Raw genomic sequence first — 16,773 nt, forward strand, 5'->3', positions numbered from 1 at the left:
TAATAATAATAATAATAATAACAAAAACCTTATTTACCCAGAAACCTTTACCTGCCAGATTTCTTAATGAGGACTACTTACCTGAGACGATTTTCTGCTTCTCACTGTCAGACGATTATTATTAACAGCAGATGATTTTATTTAGTGTAGGGGAGATCTCTTGTAGTGGTGAAAATGGGGACGGGTGTGAGTGATAGATGGATAGATAGATAGACGGTTAGATAGACAGACAGATAAACTTGACTAACTAATTGATGACAGATTGATAGACGTGGACAGCCAGACAAACAGATAGGTGGATAGATAGATGGATAGATAGATAGAGTGATTGATTGATTGAATGATTGATTGATTGATTGATCGACTGATGGATGGATGGATGGATGGATTGACTGATTGACAGACAGACAGAAAGACAGACAGAAAAACCAGGCAAATCGTCAGTCTGAAAGTTTGAGAGAGAGAGAGAGAGAGAGAGAGAGAGAGAGAGAGAGAGAGAGAGAGAGAGAGAGAGAGTCTGGTTAAATACTGATCATTTTTTTTTTACCACTGAAATATTTACCAGAAGCGTCATTAAATCAAGAGTGGCACGGAGAGCAATGTTTCTATCACAATTCCATTCGCTACAATCTCAAATTAATTGCATTTAATTATGGCTAGAATATTAAACAGCTGCCGAAAAAAAAAAAAAAATGTCTGAATCTGGTGTATTTCAGCATTTTCTGGCTCCTATGGCTCACTGACAGCTGAAGAAAATCGTCTGACCTAAGATGAATGAGATACTGAAGTGGGCCTGAGAGTATTAATTTTTCTACTTCATGGACGTCGTTTTTATTATTATTATTATTATTGTTATTGCCTCCGCCACCGAAGTTGAAGGGGGTTGTGTATTCATCCCTGTTTGTCTGTTGGTTTGTACACAAGATATTTAAAAAAATTCTTGGTAAAATTCAATAAAATTTTGTGGATATGTGGGTCATGGGTCAAAGAAAGGTTGTTAATTTTGCTGGTGATTTGAGTTCGAGTCCCGGTTCAGGATTGTTTTTTTTATCTATTTATTTGTACACAAGATGCCTCGAAATTTATTGATAGATTTCATTAACTGTTTTGGATATGTGGGTCATGGGCCAAGGAAGATCTGATTAAATTTTGGCGGTGATCTGAGTTGTCTGGCATAGGTGTTGGAGGAGGTATGCCCTCTCCGATTGCTGTTGTCTTTATTATTATTATTATTATTATTATCAATCAATCAATCATTTCCTGTGGCACCCTCGGGGATGCATAGGGCCTCGATGAACTCACACCACCACATCCTATCTTGTGCTAACTCCTCAAGATCTCCCCAACACTCATCTCCAGCTTCCCGTCTCATTGTCCTCACCCACGTCTCTTTTGGCCTTCCTCTACCTCTCCTACCAAGTGCCACCCACCCTGGTGTACCTCGTACTATTCCCTGTCTCCTATACACATGTCCTAGCCACTTCCATCGTGAGAATCTAACATATTCATCGATCGGCTGCACTCCCGTTATTTCTCTAATTCTACTATTTGGTATCCTTTCCCACCACTTAACTCCTAATATTCTTCTAAGTGCTTTATTTTCAAACACCAAGAATTTATTTTCCATAGTCACTGTGCTGTACCAAGACTCGTGTCCATAAATTAAGATACTCCTAACCATTACCTTATAAAGTTTGATTTTTGTATGCACAGAGAAATTGTTATTATTCCAAATATTTTTAAGCATTCCCATTGCCTGATTAGCCTTCTTTAACCTTTCCTCGAATTCAAAGTTCAAAGAACCATCCTTGGCTAAATAAGTACCTAAATATTTAAACCTATCAACTTGCTTTACAACCATACCTCCAATTAGACATTCCTGCGCATTTTCCATATTCATATTGATTATTTCAGTTTTTCCACAATTAATAACCAAACCCACCTTGTGACCTTCACTCACCAAACAGTCCAACACTCTCTGCATCTCTTCTGGCCCATCACAAATCAAAACTATATCATCTGCATAATCTAAATCCAAAAGTTTCCTGTTCTCTCCCCAAAGTATACCTGCACCGGTTTCTGTTCCAACGCGTTTCATAATGTAATCAATGACCAATATAAATAGCAAAGGCGATAGAACACCACCTTGAATTACTCCGGACTTGACTTCAAACGAATCACTCAGACAACCATCAACCATCACTTTACAAAATGTGTCCTCATGCATGTTCATAATGACCCTCACAAACTCCTCTGGTATTCCATAATGTCTCATGATCTTCCCCATAGTCTCTCTCGAAACACTATCAAAAGCCTTTTCAAAATCAACAAAACAAAGACTTAACGGCACTCTCATTTCATTAACTTGCTGCATCAAATGCCTAACTATAAAGATCTGATCATTGCAACCACGTCCCTTTCTAAAACCAGCCTGTTCATCCCTCAGAATACCCTCAACCACTGGCTCCAACCTATTTAACAACACTCTACTGAAAACTTTCAAAGCTATCGGTGACAAAGAGATTCCCCTCCAATTATTATTATTATTATTATTATTATTATTATTATTTCATTCAGCCTGCGAGTGTCATCCCATCCCTGAATGGTTACGAAAATCTCCCGTTACCGGTTAATCTGCTTTGTTTCGACCACCAGCAGACGATTTTCCTTAGCTGAGGAGTGGTGTCACTTCCTCTGCTGGTTACGTAGAGTCTACAGTCATACATCTGGCTGTGGGGAGTCTGGGCTGCTTTGTTCTCGCTGTGTGTGTGTGTGTGTGTGTGTGTGTGTGTGTGTGTGTGTGTGTGTGTGTGTGTGTGTGTGTGTGTGTGTGTGTGTGTGTGTGTGTGTGTGTGTGTGTAATTATCTCAGCATGGTATCGCGAGTTTGTCATCTTTTGCACTTCATTTTATATTAATTTTTAGTATTAACCTACACCCAGTATATTCATAAAGTATTCTTTGCTGTGCTGTGGGTGTGGGAGGGTGTGGGTGTAGGTGTGGGCGTGAGTGTGGGTGTGGTTATTGGTGACGGTGTGTTTGCGGGTGTGGCCGGGACTGTGTGTGTGTGTGTGTGTGTGTGTGTGTGTGTGTGTGTGTGTGTGTTTTAGTTGGTGAGAATTAAAACCCATTCACCATTTTTATATGTATATACAGCAAAGAAATGTGAGAAATGCTGTACCTACAAACACTGTAGCCTTAATGCTCGTACTCTTAGCTCGTATTCTGGGTCATTCTCGTTGCCACAGGACACTCCGTATTTCCATTCCCTTAGCGATTTATTTTCCATCCTAGGTCTTATTTTCACTTGTATGTTGTGTATATCTGTTTAAAATGAACACAGCGCTCATCAGTAGTATGTTTTAAGATTACCAAGGCGTGATGTACAAAATAAATCGCTTAGAGAGGGAGGTTACACATGGATATTCGGCTCAGTTACCCCATATCTCTTGTTCCTAAGCTGATGTTACCTATAAAAATACTTACTATACTCTTTTCACTCAAACTTGGACTCAAATTGCCATATATCCATATTAAATACTGAGATGAGGAAATAGATGAATACTAGAATATGATGCCAGTCACGAAGAAGTGTTATGGGATGTAGAGCTGTAGTAGTGTCTTTTCCCTCCAGTGAGCCACGTGAAATAAGCAACAAAAGGACGAAAATTTGGGCCAAGTTAGTGTAAACGAGGTATATGTAGGTTTCCTGAGAAGAGAGGGTTCCGCTATATAACCTCTAAATATTTCAATCCCTACTCATTAACAACCTCTCCTACATCATCTCCCATTCGTTGTGAACAGTTAAGTTTCATCGGCTTTTATACAGAGAAATTCTAGAGACAGATTGCAATACAGGATTTCAGAGAGAGAGAGAGAGAGAGAGAGAGAGAGAGAGAGAGAGAGAGAAAGAGAGAATTTCAATTTCTCTTTTGGAGGGCGAGCCAGGGAATAATCTAAAAAAAAAAATTCATTCGGATTAAAGCGATGTACAAAGCCTGAATTTTTCCTTTTAACAATTTCTAGACCAAGTGAACGAAGAGAAATAGCCGGATGTGTGTTAGCCTCTTCAGTACGATAAATGATTTAATTCTTGCAACCGTTATGCGATTTATTTTGCTCTAAGGACACTGATTGGTAAATGGGTTAGAAGGTATAAAGAAGAAGAAAAAGAAGAGGAAGAGGAGGGGGAAGAAGAAGAAGAAGAAGAAGAAGAAGAAGAAGAATGATGATGATGATGATGAGGAGGGGGAGGAGGAGGAGGAGGAGGAGGCGAAGAAGAAGAAGAAGAGAAAGAGGAGGATCGGGAGGAGCAGGAAGAGGAGGAGATGATGATGATAATGATGAAGAAGAAGAAGGAGAAGAAAGAAAGGAAAGAAAAATGCAAGAAAAAAATCAATCTCTTCTCTAAAAACATCATCACCATCGAGCTACTGTGTATTACATCGTCATTTTCCGTTTCATATTCCAAACTTCTCTTCCTACTAAGCACGAGAGAGAGAGAGGGACAGAGAGAGAGAGAGAGAGAGGTTTGTAGAATGATATGTATACTTACTCCAGTCTCTTCGCGTATTATTTTATTCTGTCTGTCTGTCTGTCTGTCTGTCTCTCTCTCAATACCTCTCCAAAAGTTCCTCATCATCATCTATTTTACGCCTCTATACGCTGTCCACGCTAACCTGGCCTAAAATTGCCTTCTCTCCGTGTTGAATGCTTAGTTGTAGTAACAGATAAATACTAGAATATGGCACTAGTCACGAAGAAGCGCCGTGGAAAGGATGTAGACCCGTGGGATTGTCTCTTTCTGCCACTGAGCTACGAGAAATAAGCTACAAAAGGACGAAAATCTGGGTCAAGTTAGAGTAAATGGAGTATATTAAATGGTTCTAATTAAATCGGATATTTTGTTAACCAGACGATTTTTTTACTTTGAGACTAATTCTCGAACTGAAGGAATTAGATATAGGCTCGTATTCCCCTCATTTAAGGAAGCTCCCTAGCACCTGCTCCTAAGCGACTTATTTTTGGATATGGGTGGTTATTATTCTTTTACACATTATTCTTCCGGAGTATGGCAATATCTGAAGGATTTATATATCACAGAATAAGACAGTAAGATGTAATAAGGATAATAAATTGCTAAGGAAGAGGAGTTAGAGGGAATACAGGCCATAACTTCATTAACCCCTTCACTACAAAGCGTCCCCTTCAAGCTGAATAAAATCGTCTGGTGGTAGCAAGAATAATAAAAAAAAAAATGGTCTCCGGAGTGTCTTATTTTATTTTCTATTTTATTTATTTATTTTTGGTCCCAGGCATATCTGAAATGTGAACCCAGTGGACTGCAGGCTGAAAGTTGTCCTCCTCCTGCAGTCCATCCTCCTCCTTTTGGGGAACTGGGAAGCAGCTGAAGGACGTCTGTGTAACCAGGCAGTGGAGCAGTCCAGTTATATCGGTGCCACCACGTGAAGGCGTCACTCTCCACCACTATCCTCGGAGTGAAAAGCCTAATTTACCGGATTATTTGGTCAACCCTCTCACTTTCATTACCTATTTTTCCGCCTTACCTTTGGACTATTTTATTCAGCTGTAGGGAAGACTTCTTGTAAGAAGTCTGACCTCTTTAATCCGACGACGCTTTTCTTACTTTCTTCCTTGTTATACACAGACAGGAGCTGAGGAGGGACGCCTTCATGTGGTGGCATTGATATAACTGGGTGGTGGAGCTACCTGGCTATACAAATATCCCCCCTCAACTCCCACCCTATCCCCCGAGTGGAGGTTGGACTGCCGGAGAAGGGCAACTTCAGCCTGCAGTCCATCTGGTTCACGCTTCAAATGAACGTGGAACTACAACAGCAACATCAGTAACTAGAATGTACTCACAGAGCGCATACCTCCGCCAATGTCAATGCCAGATCCAGATCCGTGGAGATATTGTGTGGAATCCGGATACGTCCCCAAATATAATCAATTTTTTCTTGGCCAAAGGCCCACCCTTCCACAAAATTTCACTGAAGTTCATTGAGAAGTTTTGGAGATATAGTGTGGACAGACACACAAACACAGGTGAATACATAACCTCCTCCAACTTCGTTGGCGGAGGTAATAACAAAAACAACAGTAACAACAAAAACAACAACAATAGCAACCACAACCACAACAACAACAACAACCACACTAAAACAACAACAACAAAACAACAACAACAACAACAACTACTACTACTACTACTACCACCTCTATATCTAATTAGTGTCATTCAGTTTAAAGATTTTTTTTTTTCACACCCTTCATTAACCCCTTCACTACTAAAAGCCCATCCTAAATAGAATAATAAAATCGAGTAGAGCTAACGAAGTAATAAAAAAGTGGAGGGGGTTCAACAAATCTCCATCTAAGCCCTCCAGTTCCAAAAGCCTCTCCCCAGCTGAAGAAAATCGTCAGGAAAAATAAGTAAAACCGAATAAAACAGGAGAGGTTAAAGTTGGCCTGCGCGGTCACCCCTCCGGCGGCTTTCGTGTAGTGCGCTGCCTAAATCCGTCAGTCGCTGGCCACAATAAAATACACAATCCCCATTTGCCATAAAACACGTCTCTCTCTCTCTCTCTCTCTCTCTCTCTCTCTCTCTCGGGGGGTTCCAGGGATCACGGTAGGGTAGGGAGAGGGAGGGGGGAATCCCAGGGTTGACTGTAATCAGGATGAGGATTAATTTGGCAATCCGATAACGTATTTATTTATTTATTTATTTAGAGTATAATATTCCTTTTTTTCAGCCTATGGACAATCTGATTTTTTCTTCTTTATTTTTTTATGTATGAATTATTTTTCCATTTTCTTTTCGGAACGTTTAAGCGATCTATTCAGGCTTCGTTTTATTTACTTATTTATTTATTTATTTATTTATTGGTGACTGAATGGCTACAGTGACATTCTTTACATCTTTCTGCCTCCAGACGATTTTATTCAGCCTAAGACGGTTCTCTGGTCGTGAAGGCTAAGTCTTAGGCCTCTAGTTCGAATAGCCTCTCGTGTTCAATAAAATCGTCCCTTGATAAATACTACTACTACTACTACTACTATTACTACTACTAGTACTATTATTATTACTACTACTACTACTACTATTATTACTGTTACTGCTACTACTACTACTACTACTACTACTACTACTACTACCACTACTACTACTACTACTACTATTACTACTACTAGTACTATTATTATTACTACTACTACCACTACTATTATTACTGTTACTGCTACTACTACTACTGCTACTAGTACTACCACTACTACTACTACTACTACTACTACTACTACCACTACTACTACTACTACTACAACTACTACATCAGAGTGAAGTCGTTAACCCCTTCAATCAGACGACGTAATTTAACTCATTAAAGTCTCTCTCTCTGTAAAATGTCCACGCCAGTTTTTCTATACGGCGTGGTGTTCTTTCTGACTTTTTCCTGCCGGCTTCGGCTGGAGGGTTTGGAGGGCGGGGGCGAGCCTTCTTCTTTGCTATCCTTATCTCATTCTAGTAGTTCAGTTACTCTTCTAGGAGCTGCCTAGCATGGGCCAACCGGCCTACTGCAGTTATCCTCTCTCTCTCTCTCTCTCTCTCTCTCTCTCTCCTTCTCTCTCTCTCAACAGGAAGGGTTAGATACAGCTTTCATTAACCCCCTGTGTACTAAAGGTCTCTCTAAAGTGAAAGAAAATCGTCTGGCGCTAGGAGGAATAAGACGATTTATACGTACTCAGTCTGAAGGGGTTAATTTTTACACATTTGGGTGTGGTTGATATTTGTCTGATTTAGTTGGATTCTCCCCCCCCTCCACCCCTACCCCCCCTTCCCACCTGCCACAAATCCTCTCTCTCTCTCTCTCTCTCTCTCTCTCTCTCTCTGTGACGGGCTAACCCATAATTCAATATTTCCCCCTTTTCTACCTAAGTCCCCCTCTGTCGTTTATGGTTTATTTCGCTTCATGCCAGCCTCCCTCTTCTTGCCTTCACCTCTCTCTCTCTTTCTCATCTCTCTCTCTCTCTCTCTCTCTCTCTCTCTCTCTCTCTCTCTCGTATTACGCTTCATCCTTCATCCTAGTTTACTTTCTTCACCTCCTCTCTCTCTCTCTCTCTCTCTCTCTCTCTCTCTCTCTCTCTCTCTCTCTCTCTCCATAGATTTTAATTAACCCTTTTCGCTAATGCTGCAAATATCTACGGGAATAAAACACCAGTCAGTAAATCGTTAGTGCGGGGCAGACTGAATGGGCCGTTCTTAGATATACCCCTGCATCTCAGAATCTACAATGAGACACCGCACTATAATTTTCAGTTAATTGAAAGAGATATTAAAAAAGATATTCAAAAAACAGTACTAAGCAGCATTCATGTAATTCCTTTCCCATCTGTTGAGGGTAATCATTGGGAAAAGCAATTCCTTCTTCATCTTCCATCTTTCCCACTTCCGTGAGGAAAAAAATATGCAGGAAAATAACCATGCAGGATATTCACAACAGATAATTCATAGCAAGGGGTCGAACTTAATTAATCTCCTTGTCTTTATTATGTTATATTGCACCTATCAGGAATTTCGGATGGGTTGATATCAGATGCAGATTATTAAAACTCATTATAAACCCTCTCTTTACATTAGCTGGCTCAAAATTCCCATCTCTTGAATACTGAGCTGGAACAATAGATCACCACTGGAATACGGTACTAGTCACGAAGAAGTATTATGGAAAGGAAGTAGAGCCGTAATATTGTCTTTTTCTGCCACTGAGCTACGTGAAACAAGCTACCAGAAAACGAAAGTCTGAACCAAGTTTAGGTGAAAGAACTATAGTGGTGTATCTCAAGGTCCAGTGTTGTGACATACTCTTTCCTTATAAGATATTAATGATATTTATGAAGGTCTCTGTCGTAGAGTATCTTAAAAAAATGAAGATGACTTTAAATCTGTCAATAATAGGTTCCCTTGGACAACTTCAGCCATCATCGCATCTTCATAAACTATTCAGCTAGACTTATACATGACAGACATTCCATTACCCTTGAAAAACCCACAGACCTCACTGATAACCCCACAGGATCCTGGAAAACAAACACATACACCCCCTAAAAACACCAGGACACTACCACAAAATCCCTTTCCAAACACTGAAATGCCACAAAAAATATTATTAGCACGCAACCACCAAAAATCACCCAGCACGAACACTTCAAACCCCTACAGAAATCCCTCATAAATCCGCTACTAATCGTCCTCCTGCTCTCTCTCTCTCCCCCACAGTGTACAAAGTGGACTCCGAGGAACTGGTACTGAAGGGCGTGACCCGCAAGGACATGGGCGCCTACTACTGCATCGCCACTAACAAGGTCCCCCCGTCCATCAGCAAGAGGATTGTGCTTGAGGTTCAGTGTGAGTAAGGAGTCAGGGTGGAGAATGGGGAGTTGTGGAGTGATAGGAGTGTGTTGGAGGTTGGATGGAGTGTGATGGAGGTTGGGTGGACTGTGGTGGAGGTAGGGTGGAGTGTGGTGGAGGTTGGGTGCAATGTCGCGGAGGTAGCGTGGAGTGTGATTAACCTAGTGAAGGTAGGGTGATGTAACAGGAGTTAGGACAGAGTGTCGTTCATGCTTTTGATCCAATGTGAGAATGAGTGAAGGTGGAGCTTAGTGGTTACGGTGGAGTGTGGGCGAGGTAGGGTGCAGTGTGAGGGAGTTAAGGTAGAGTGTGAGGAGTACATATCGTGTGGAGCGTTATACTGCAGATGAGTGGTGGAGTTTGTGTGGTAGGAAAGTGTTGTGAAGTGAGTGTCGGAGGTGAAGGGTCATGACTGTGTGAAAAGCGAGTATGAGTTGCGAAGTATGAGGGGGCAGGATAAGTTAGAACAGTTACAAGAATAACGGCTAACTGTAGATGGAAGTTAGATGAGTGTTTTGCCAGAGTGTAAAGGGGGACATGACTGCTGAAAGTGAATGAATAAAGGAATGTATGTTGAGTGTGGGAGGAAAGAAGTGCCAATATTTGGAATACGAGTATCAGGGGCAGGTAACCAAACGTCAGAGCAGATGCAGGCGTAAGTGTTTGTTGTGGGAGGAAACTGGGTGTGCAACTGCAAGGAATAAACCCTCACACAAAATTGTTGCAGAGATAACCTAGTGTGCTTTGAGAAGTGTGTGTGGGAGAAGAGCCAACGTTTTCATCGATACACGACGAGTATGAAATGACTGGCTGGTTGCAATGTATGAATTTGTTTCAAGTTAGAGCTAGGGAATTAAGTATCCTCCTATTTTTTTTCTGACCTTTTACAGGAAAATATAAACTAAATCAGTCCATCCAACTGACCATTCATCCATCGACCCATCCATCCATCCATCCATCAGTCCATCCATCCGTCCCTCAGTCCGTCCATCCATCCGTTCTTCCAAAACAAACCTTCATCCAATAATCCAGCTAACAATCCATCCAACCAACCATCCATCCGTCCATCCAACTAACCTTTTCATCTATCACTTCGTCATTTTATCTATCCAACGGTCTAACTAGCCAACCATTAAATCATCCATCCATCCACCCATCCAGTCATCCATCCGTCCATCCAACTAAGCATCCATCCAGCTCGCCATCTACTAGACCTATGTGTGTGGGATGTTCTACTTTCCACTTATAAGTTCATCACACTTTAGGAAGACACCCATTTTCCTCACAGAATCTACGTACTGTACTTTTTTCTGGTTTATCACGAACATATCACGAACGATTTACTCAGCTGTGAGAAATGACGAACGGAGTATCATTCGTTATATTTAGATGATAGTGAGCTTGTTCTAACCTGACGAAGATTCTAATTCCTTGCAGATCAAATGATGGCCGAGTACGGTTAGATTGAAGGGTTTAGTTGACTAGTAACCAAGGAGAATAATTTGTTTCATAGCAAAGGCTCACCGAATTTCATGCAATCACAATCTTGAATTCAAAATGTGAGAGTGGCCCAGTTCTCCCAGGTGAAGGCAAACCGAATACAGTGTGAGATATTCGTATGTCATATAATTCTTGCGATCAAAATTCTTAGCGCAGTTATATCACCAGTCCTATTCTAAACTCATCTGAAATTCCTATTAAAAGTACATGGATCTAAAGGCACACCTGCTGGATGGGATAGGGAGGATTAGGGGGAAGGAGGGGAAGGTAGAAAGGTGGAAAATGGAACGATGGATTAGCAACAGGGAAGGGTGAGGGAGGCGGAAAGAGGGAAGGAAGAGGTGAGGCAAAGCAGCGATGGGAAAATGGTAGAGTCAAGAGAAAGGAACTGTGAAAGGAAATATGGAATGATAGTTTAGAAATATGGAAGGGTTAGGGATGGAGGAAGAGGAGAGGAATTGCGAAAGGAAATATGGAAAGAAGGATTAGAAATATGGAAGGATGAGGGACAGAGGAAGAGGAAAGGAAGAGGGACCTGGAGCAAAACAGGGAAGGAGAAGTGATAGAATAAGTGAAAAGCAACAACTGGAAAGAGAAGCGGCTAGCGAGGTTGAGGATTTTTTTTTTTTTTGCGTGTGTGTGTGTGTCCGACTCTGGCCATAGATTAGACACGCAGCTCTCTGAAGTCCAGCAGTCCTTCTACTGAACGTACCGCACACCTTCACGTGTCACCATTTAGGCGCTAATACCTACGGTCCATTCTGAATATATGTTAGGGCTGCCTCTTTCAGGACTGGTGTAGTGGTATTTGTAGGGGTATTATTATGACATGTAGGTGGGTATTGCGGAAAACAATTATCGAACTTAAACAAAACTATTCCTTGTCTCCCTGTGGTGGGATCGAACTCACGGCCTTTGAGAAACCAGACTGCTTCTCTCACACCACATGACCACCACCTCCGAGTCTCTCCTTACAACCAGCCAATTACAGAAGGCAGAGAGGCAACTACAGAGAGAGGGAGAATTACTCATGGTCTTTATTAAGCACCGCAAACTGACATCCATCATCAAGAAAATAAATCCCTCACTCAGCTACAATATGAACCTCCGTAATTTTGTTTGGTGGAAAATTTATGAAGATTTTTAACATGCTTTTTCATATACCTTTTTTCACACATATGGTTAAAACAAAGGGATCTTATGAAAAAATGGGCACATGAGAGTCGGCATTTGCAATATACTCTCATCGTAATATGAAAATGCTAATTTTTGCTTTGATGAATTACATGTCAAATTCATTTCATGCATTTCATCATAGGAATCATTTGCATTTCACATAAAGTTGAAATATAGTTATAAAGCCGAACAGGAGGGATAGGGAGGGGGAGTGGGGTGAGAGGTGGGGTGAGGGAGGGGGAGGGAGAGTGGAGTGAGGGGTGTGGATAGCAAGGAGGGTGAGAGGAGGGAGGGAAGAAACGGGATGAATAGGAAGGAGAAAGAGGGAGTGAAGGGAAGAAGAGAGGCGGTAAGTGGGGAGATGGGATGGGGAATGGTGGAGAGAGAGAGAGAGAGAGAGAGAGAGAGAGAGAGGAGAGAGAGAGAGAGAGAGAGAGAGGAGAGAGAGAGAGAGAGAGAGAGAGAGAATGTGGTGTTCCGTGGCATGATACATATTTTAACTTTTTCCTGCCTTTGTATCAGTCTTGTGGTTTGTCTATTTCTGTTTATCATCAGCCTCACTTATCTATCTGTCTGTCTGTATATCTATCTGTCTCTCTATCTACCTAGCATCTGTGTCAATGTATCTTTAATTTTGTGAGCCCTTCTGCCTAGTTACGTGTCTGTCTGTCTGCCTAACTTTCTGTGAAGCTCTTCTCTGTATTTATATCCATGTATCTATCTATCTGCTTGTCTCTATGTTCACCTATCTATTTATCTATCTATCCCTACTTTATTCATCTTTATCGCTGTCTCTCTCCCTGTGCATGTACATTCTGAACGCACGTATCTATCTGTTCATCTATATCATGCCATACACATGCACTCCATCACTATCTAGTTCTCTGTCCTGTTATCTCTGCCTGTCTATCTATCCCTATCTTATCTATTTGTAAATCTATGTCTCTCTCCCTATGTAGGTACGGTATGAACACATTTATATCTCTGTTTAATCACCTACCCCTGTCACGCTACACATACACTCCAACACCTATTTATCTACACATATACACCGACCCGTCCCCTCATGAACGCTGGCAACTTTCCCTCCATATCATTCCCACACGCCACCATCACCCCGGTATTCAAAACATTCCACATTGCCTTGTAAATACCAAAATGTTTCGCAGTTACGCCGATTTTTACGTACGTGACAAAAGAGCAAATAATTTATGATAACTGAACAGTTATCGCTAAACTAAAAATAGAATTAGCGGTTTGTTAATTAATTTATTCCATGCCATGACATCTCTTCTGTACTACCAAAGCTCATGTGCCTGCTTCTCTCTCTCTCTCTCTCTCTCTCTAAACTTCCAAATCATCCTGCGGGTGGAGCTTGGTGGCAGATCAGATGGATATGAGTGGATGGGGAGAGTTGGTGGCTGGGATGGGTGAAGGGGGTCGGCGGGTGTTGTATGCAGGATGGGTGGATGGATGGGAGGGTGGAATTTGTGGGTGGGTGGATGGATGTGTGACTTCTCGGACGACAAGGCAGGAGACGGGCTTATATTGCTAGTTGCATTTCATTCTTGCTATCTCCAAGCAATGTTTTGTAATTTGGAAGACTTTTGGACATACAGAGGATAATACTATAATGGGATGGTTAGCTCAACAAAAAAACAGAACTGACCCCTTCAATCCAACGACGAATTCTTGATGTAATATTTGTTTTCTCTAGACCAGAGGTCAGTAACCCTCATAGCTAGAAGAGTCATTTATTTTAAAGTTTCATAAAAAAGTAGTAATCTCGGAGCCGCAATACAAAAAATTGTCTCATAAACCGAAATATACAGTACTTCTATTTCTAAACAAAACATTCCGGTGATATTGTTCGATCTACTTATATTCACTAAGTGAATCAAAATATAATAATGTATTCTGTAATTTATTCAGTATGCTTTAATATAGTTATATGATGCCTTCGTTCTGAAAGAATAAATGGCTATTTATGAAACTCCTGGAGCCGCAAAAGTGTTCTAAAAGAGCCGCATGCGGCTCCTGAACCGCAGGTTGCCGACCTCTGCTCTATTCGATTAAAGGAGGTACGTGTTTGTAATCAGACCAGAAGAGATTTTTTTTTTTTTTCAAACTGGGGGGGATAAAAAACTTAAATAACCCCTCACTACCTGGAGTTTCATGTTTAGCTAAATATATTCGTCTGGAGATAGCAGGAATAAAAAAAAAAAAAAAAAAAAAAAACATCGTCTTGGTGATGAGGGAGTTAAGAGTACAGAGAGGAAGGAGGGGAGGGGCGGGAAGCGGGGTAGTCGAAGTCAATAAAAGTATCGTGGGTAACTCAATTAAACTCCACAGTTAGCAAGTTTTTTTTTTTTACCCTATAAGACGGGCACGCAGCACCCGTCTATACACACACACACACACACACACACACGTTCCGCTGCAAGGTCGAAATCTTTCCCTTGAGGCAGAATGATAGCCAGTATGAACCCTTCCCCACGCTGGCGAAGTACGAATGGGAAGGGATCTGTGTGTGTGTGTGTGTGTGTGTGAAATGACGACAGTTTTTGTCTACATAAAAAGAGGCATCTCGAAGCTATATTATTTCCGATTCCCCCTTTTGTATCTCGTCTTTGTTGTGCATATAAATATTTTTAAAGGTACCAAAATTTGATTCCTTGGTTTCATCCTTTTGCAGTGGAATATTCTGTTTGTTATGAGGATTTTAAAGACAAATTCCTGAATGCTCTCTCTCTCTCTCTCTGACAACTGATACCCTTCTCATTCATTAGAGTCTGACCAATTACGTTTTCTTTTTAAGCTATCGTCTTTTTCACCAATCTTTTATTTCTCTCTTTCTCCCCCTCTTTATTCTTTTTCTCCCTCTCGGCAATTAATAATAATCTTCTCTCTCCTTCTCATTTATTGCTTCCCTCTGTACGATCCTCTCAGTTATCCGAATAATGAATCATGCTGTTTATCGTTTTTTATTTTTTACTCCTCATCTCCATTTCTCATATCAGTCTCTCACTCTGCTACTGCGGTTCGCCCCTCTCTCTCTCTCTCTCTCTCTCTCTCTCTCTCTCTCACTCATTCTACGCCTTTCTGTCTCCTTTTTCTCACTCCCACTAACAGTTCAACCAGCCACTTCTATGCCTTTCTTTTACCCATTGCCCTCTCTTTCTCTCTGATTATCTCTCCCAACCCATCATCTCTACACCTCCCTCTCCCTCCCCTAGCATGTTCAACCACTCATTCTGTGTCCCCCTCTCATCTCTCCCTCTGCCCTAACAGTTCAAACACTCATTCCTCATTCCCCTCTCACCTCTCCCTCCCCCAGCGTGTTCAACCACTCATTCTGTGTCTCCCTCTCACCTCTCCCTCTCCCCTAACAGTTCAGCCACTCATTCCGCGTCCCCCTCTCACCTCTCCCTCTACGCACCTCGTTCTGTGTCTTCCTCTCACCTCTCCCTCTACGCACCTCGTTCTGTGTCTTCCTCTCACCTCTCCCTCTCCCCCAACAGTCCAGCCACTCATCTCGGTACCGACGCAGCTGGTGGGGGCCCCCGTCGGCACCTCCGTCACCCTGGAGTGCAAAGTGGCCGCCTTCCCCAACGCCGTGCACTTCTGGCGCTTCAACGACCAGCTCCTCATCAACTCGTCGCGGCAGGAGACCCAGGAGATCCAGAAAGGCTACACCACCACCATGCGACTCACCCTCAGCTCCATCAAACCCAGGGACTTCGGCACCTACGTCTGCGCCGCTAAGAACTCGCTGGGGGAGACCGAAAGCAATGTTCGACTCTACGGTAGGTTGATCTGGGGGAAGTTTGGGATGGTTTATGGGATTTTTGGATTATTGGAATGATTTTTGGGTAGATTAAGGGGATTTTGTGTTGACTGGAGGGATTTTGGGGATGGTTTATGGGATTCTGTGTTGACTGGAGGGATTTTTGGGCTGGTTTATGGGATTTTGTGATGACTGGAGGGATTTTTTGGGTTCATTTATGGGTTTTTTGGTTGACTGGAGGGATTCAGGGGGTTGATTTATGAGACTGTTGATTGCAGGGATTTGGGGGTTGACTGAAGGGATTTGGGGGTTGACTGAAGGGATTTTTGGTTGACTGGAAAGAATTTTAGGATTGGTTAATGGGATTTTGTGTTGACTGGAGGGATTTTGGGATGGTTTATGATATTTTGTGTTGACCGGAGGGATTTAGGGGGTTAATTTATGGGGTTGTGTGTTGATTGGAGGGATTTTTGGGGTTGACTGGTGGGATTTTTGGTTGAATGGAAGGATTTTTTGGATTAATTTATGGGATTTCGTGTTAAATGGAGGGATTTTGGGGTTGATTTATGGGATTTTTTGTTGACTGGAGGGATTCTGGGGATGATTTATGGGATTTTTTGTTGATTTGAAGGATTTTTGGGTTGATTTATGGGACTATTGGTTGATTTAAGGGAGTTTAATAGGACTCCTGTTGACTGAAGGGGGATTTATGGGAATGTTGGTTGACTGAAGGGAGATTTATGGGATTGTTGGCTGACTGAAGGGAGATTTATGGGTTTATTGGTTGAATTAAGGGAGATTTATGGGATTATTGGTTGACCGAAGGGAGATTTACGGGACTGTTGATTGAGTGATGGTTGATTAGAAGGGTTTGGGGTTGA

At 41.8% G+C, this 16,773-nt stretch overlaps 1 protein-coding gene across 1 annotated transcript in view; it reads left to right on the plus strand.

Annotated features, from left to right (window-relative positions):
- The window catches only part of LOC145414546 (lachesin-like), a 197,900-nt gene that overhangs the window by 162,107 nt on the left and 19,020 nt on the right, over nucleotides 1-16,773 (plus strand). Inside the window, exons 6-7 of the mRNA XM_080284066.1 lie at nucleotides 9,298-9,426; nucleotides 15,627-15,911. Of these exons, the coding sequence (XP_080140192.1) occupies nucleotides 9,298-9,426; nucleotides 15,627-15,911 (414 nt within the window). The remainder of the gene's footprint in view (nucleotides 1-9,297; nucleotides 9,427-15,626; nucleotides 15,912-16,773) is intronic.

Source organism: Coenobita brevimanus, chromosome 100, assembly GCF_032717465.1.
Source record: "Coenobita brevimanus isolate Jiangsu-jjx chromosome 100, ASM3271746v2, whole genome shotgun sequence".
NCBI lineage: Eukaryota > Metazoa > Arthropoda > Malacostraca > Decapoda > Coenobitidae > Coenobita > Coenobita brevimanus.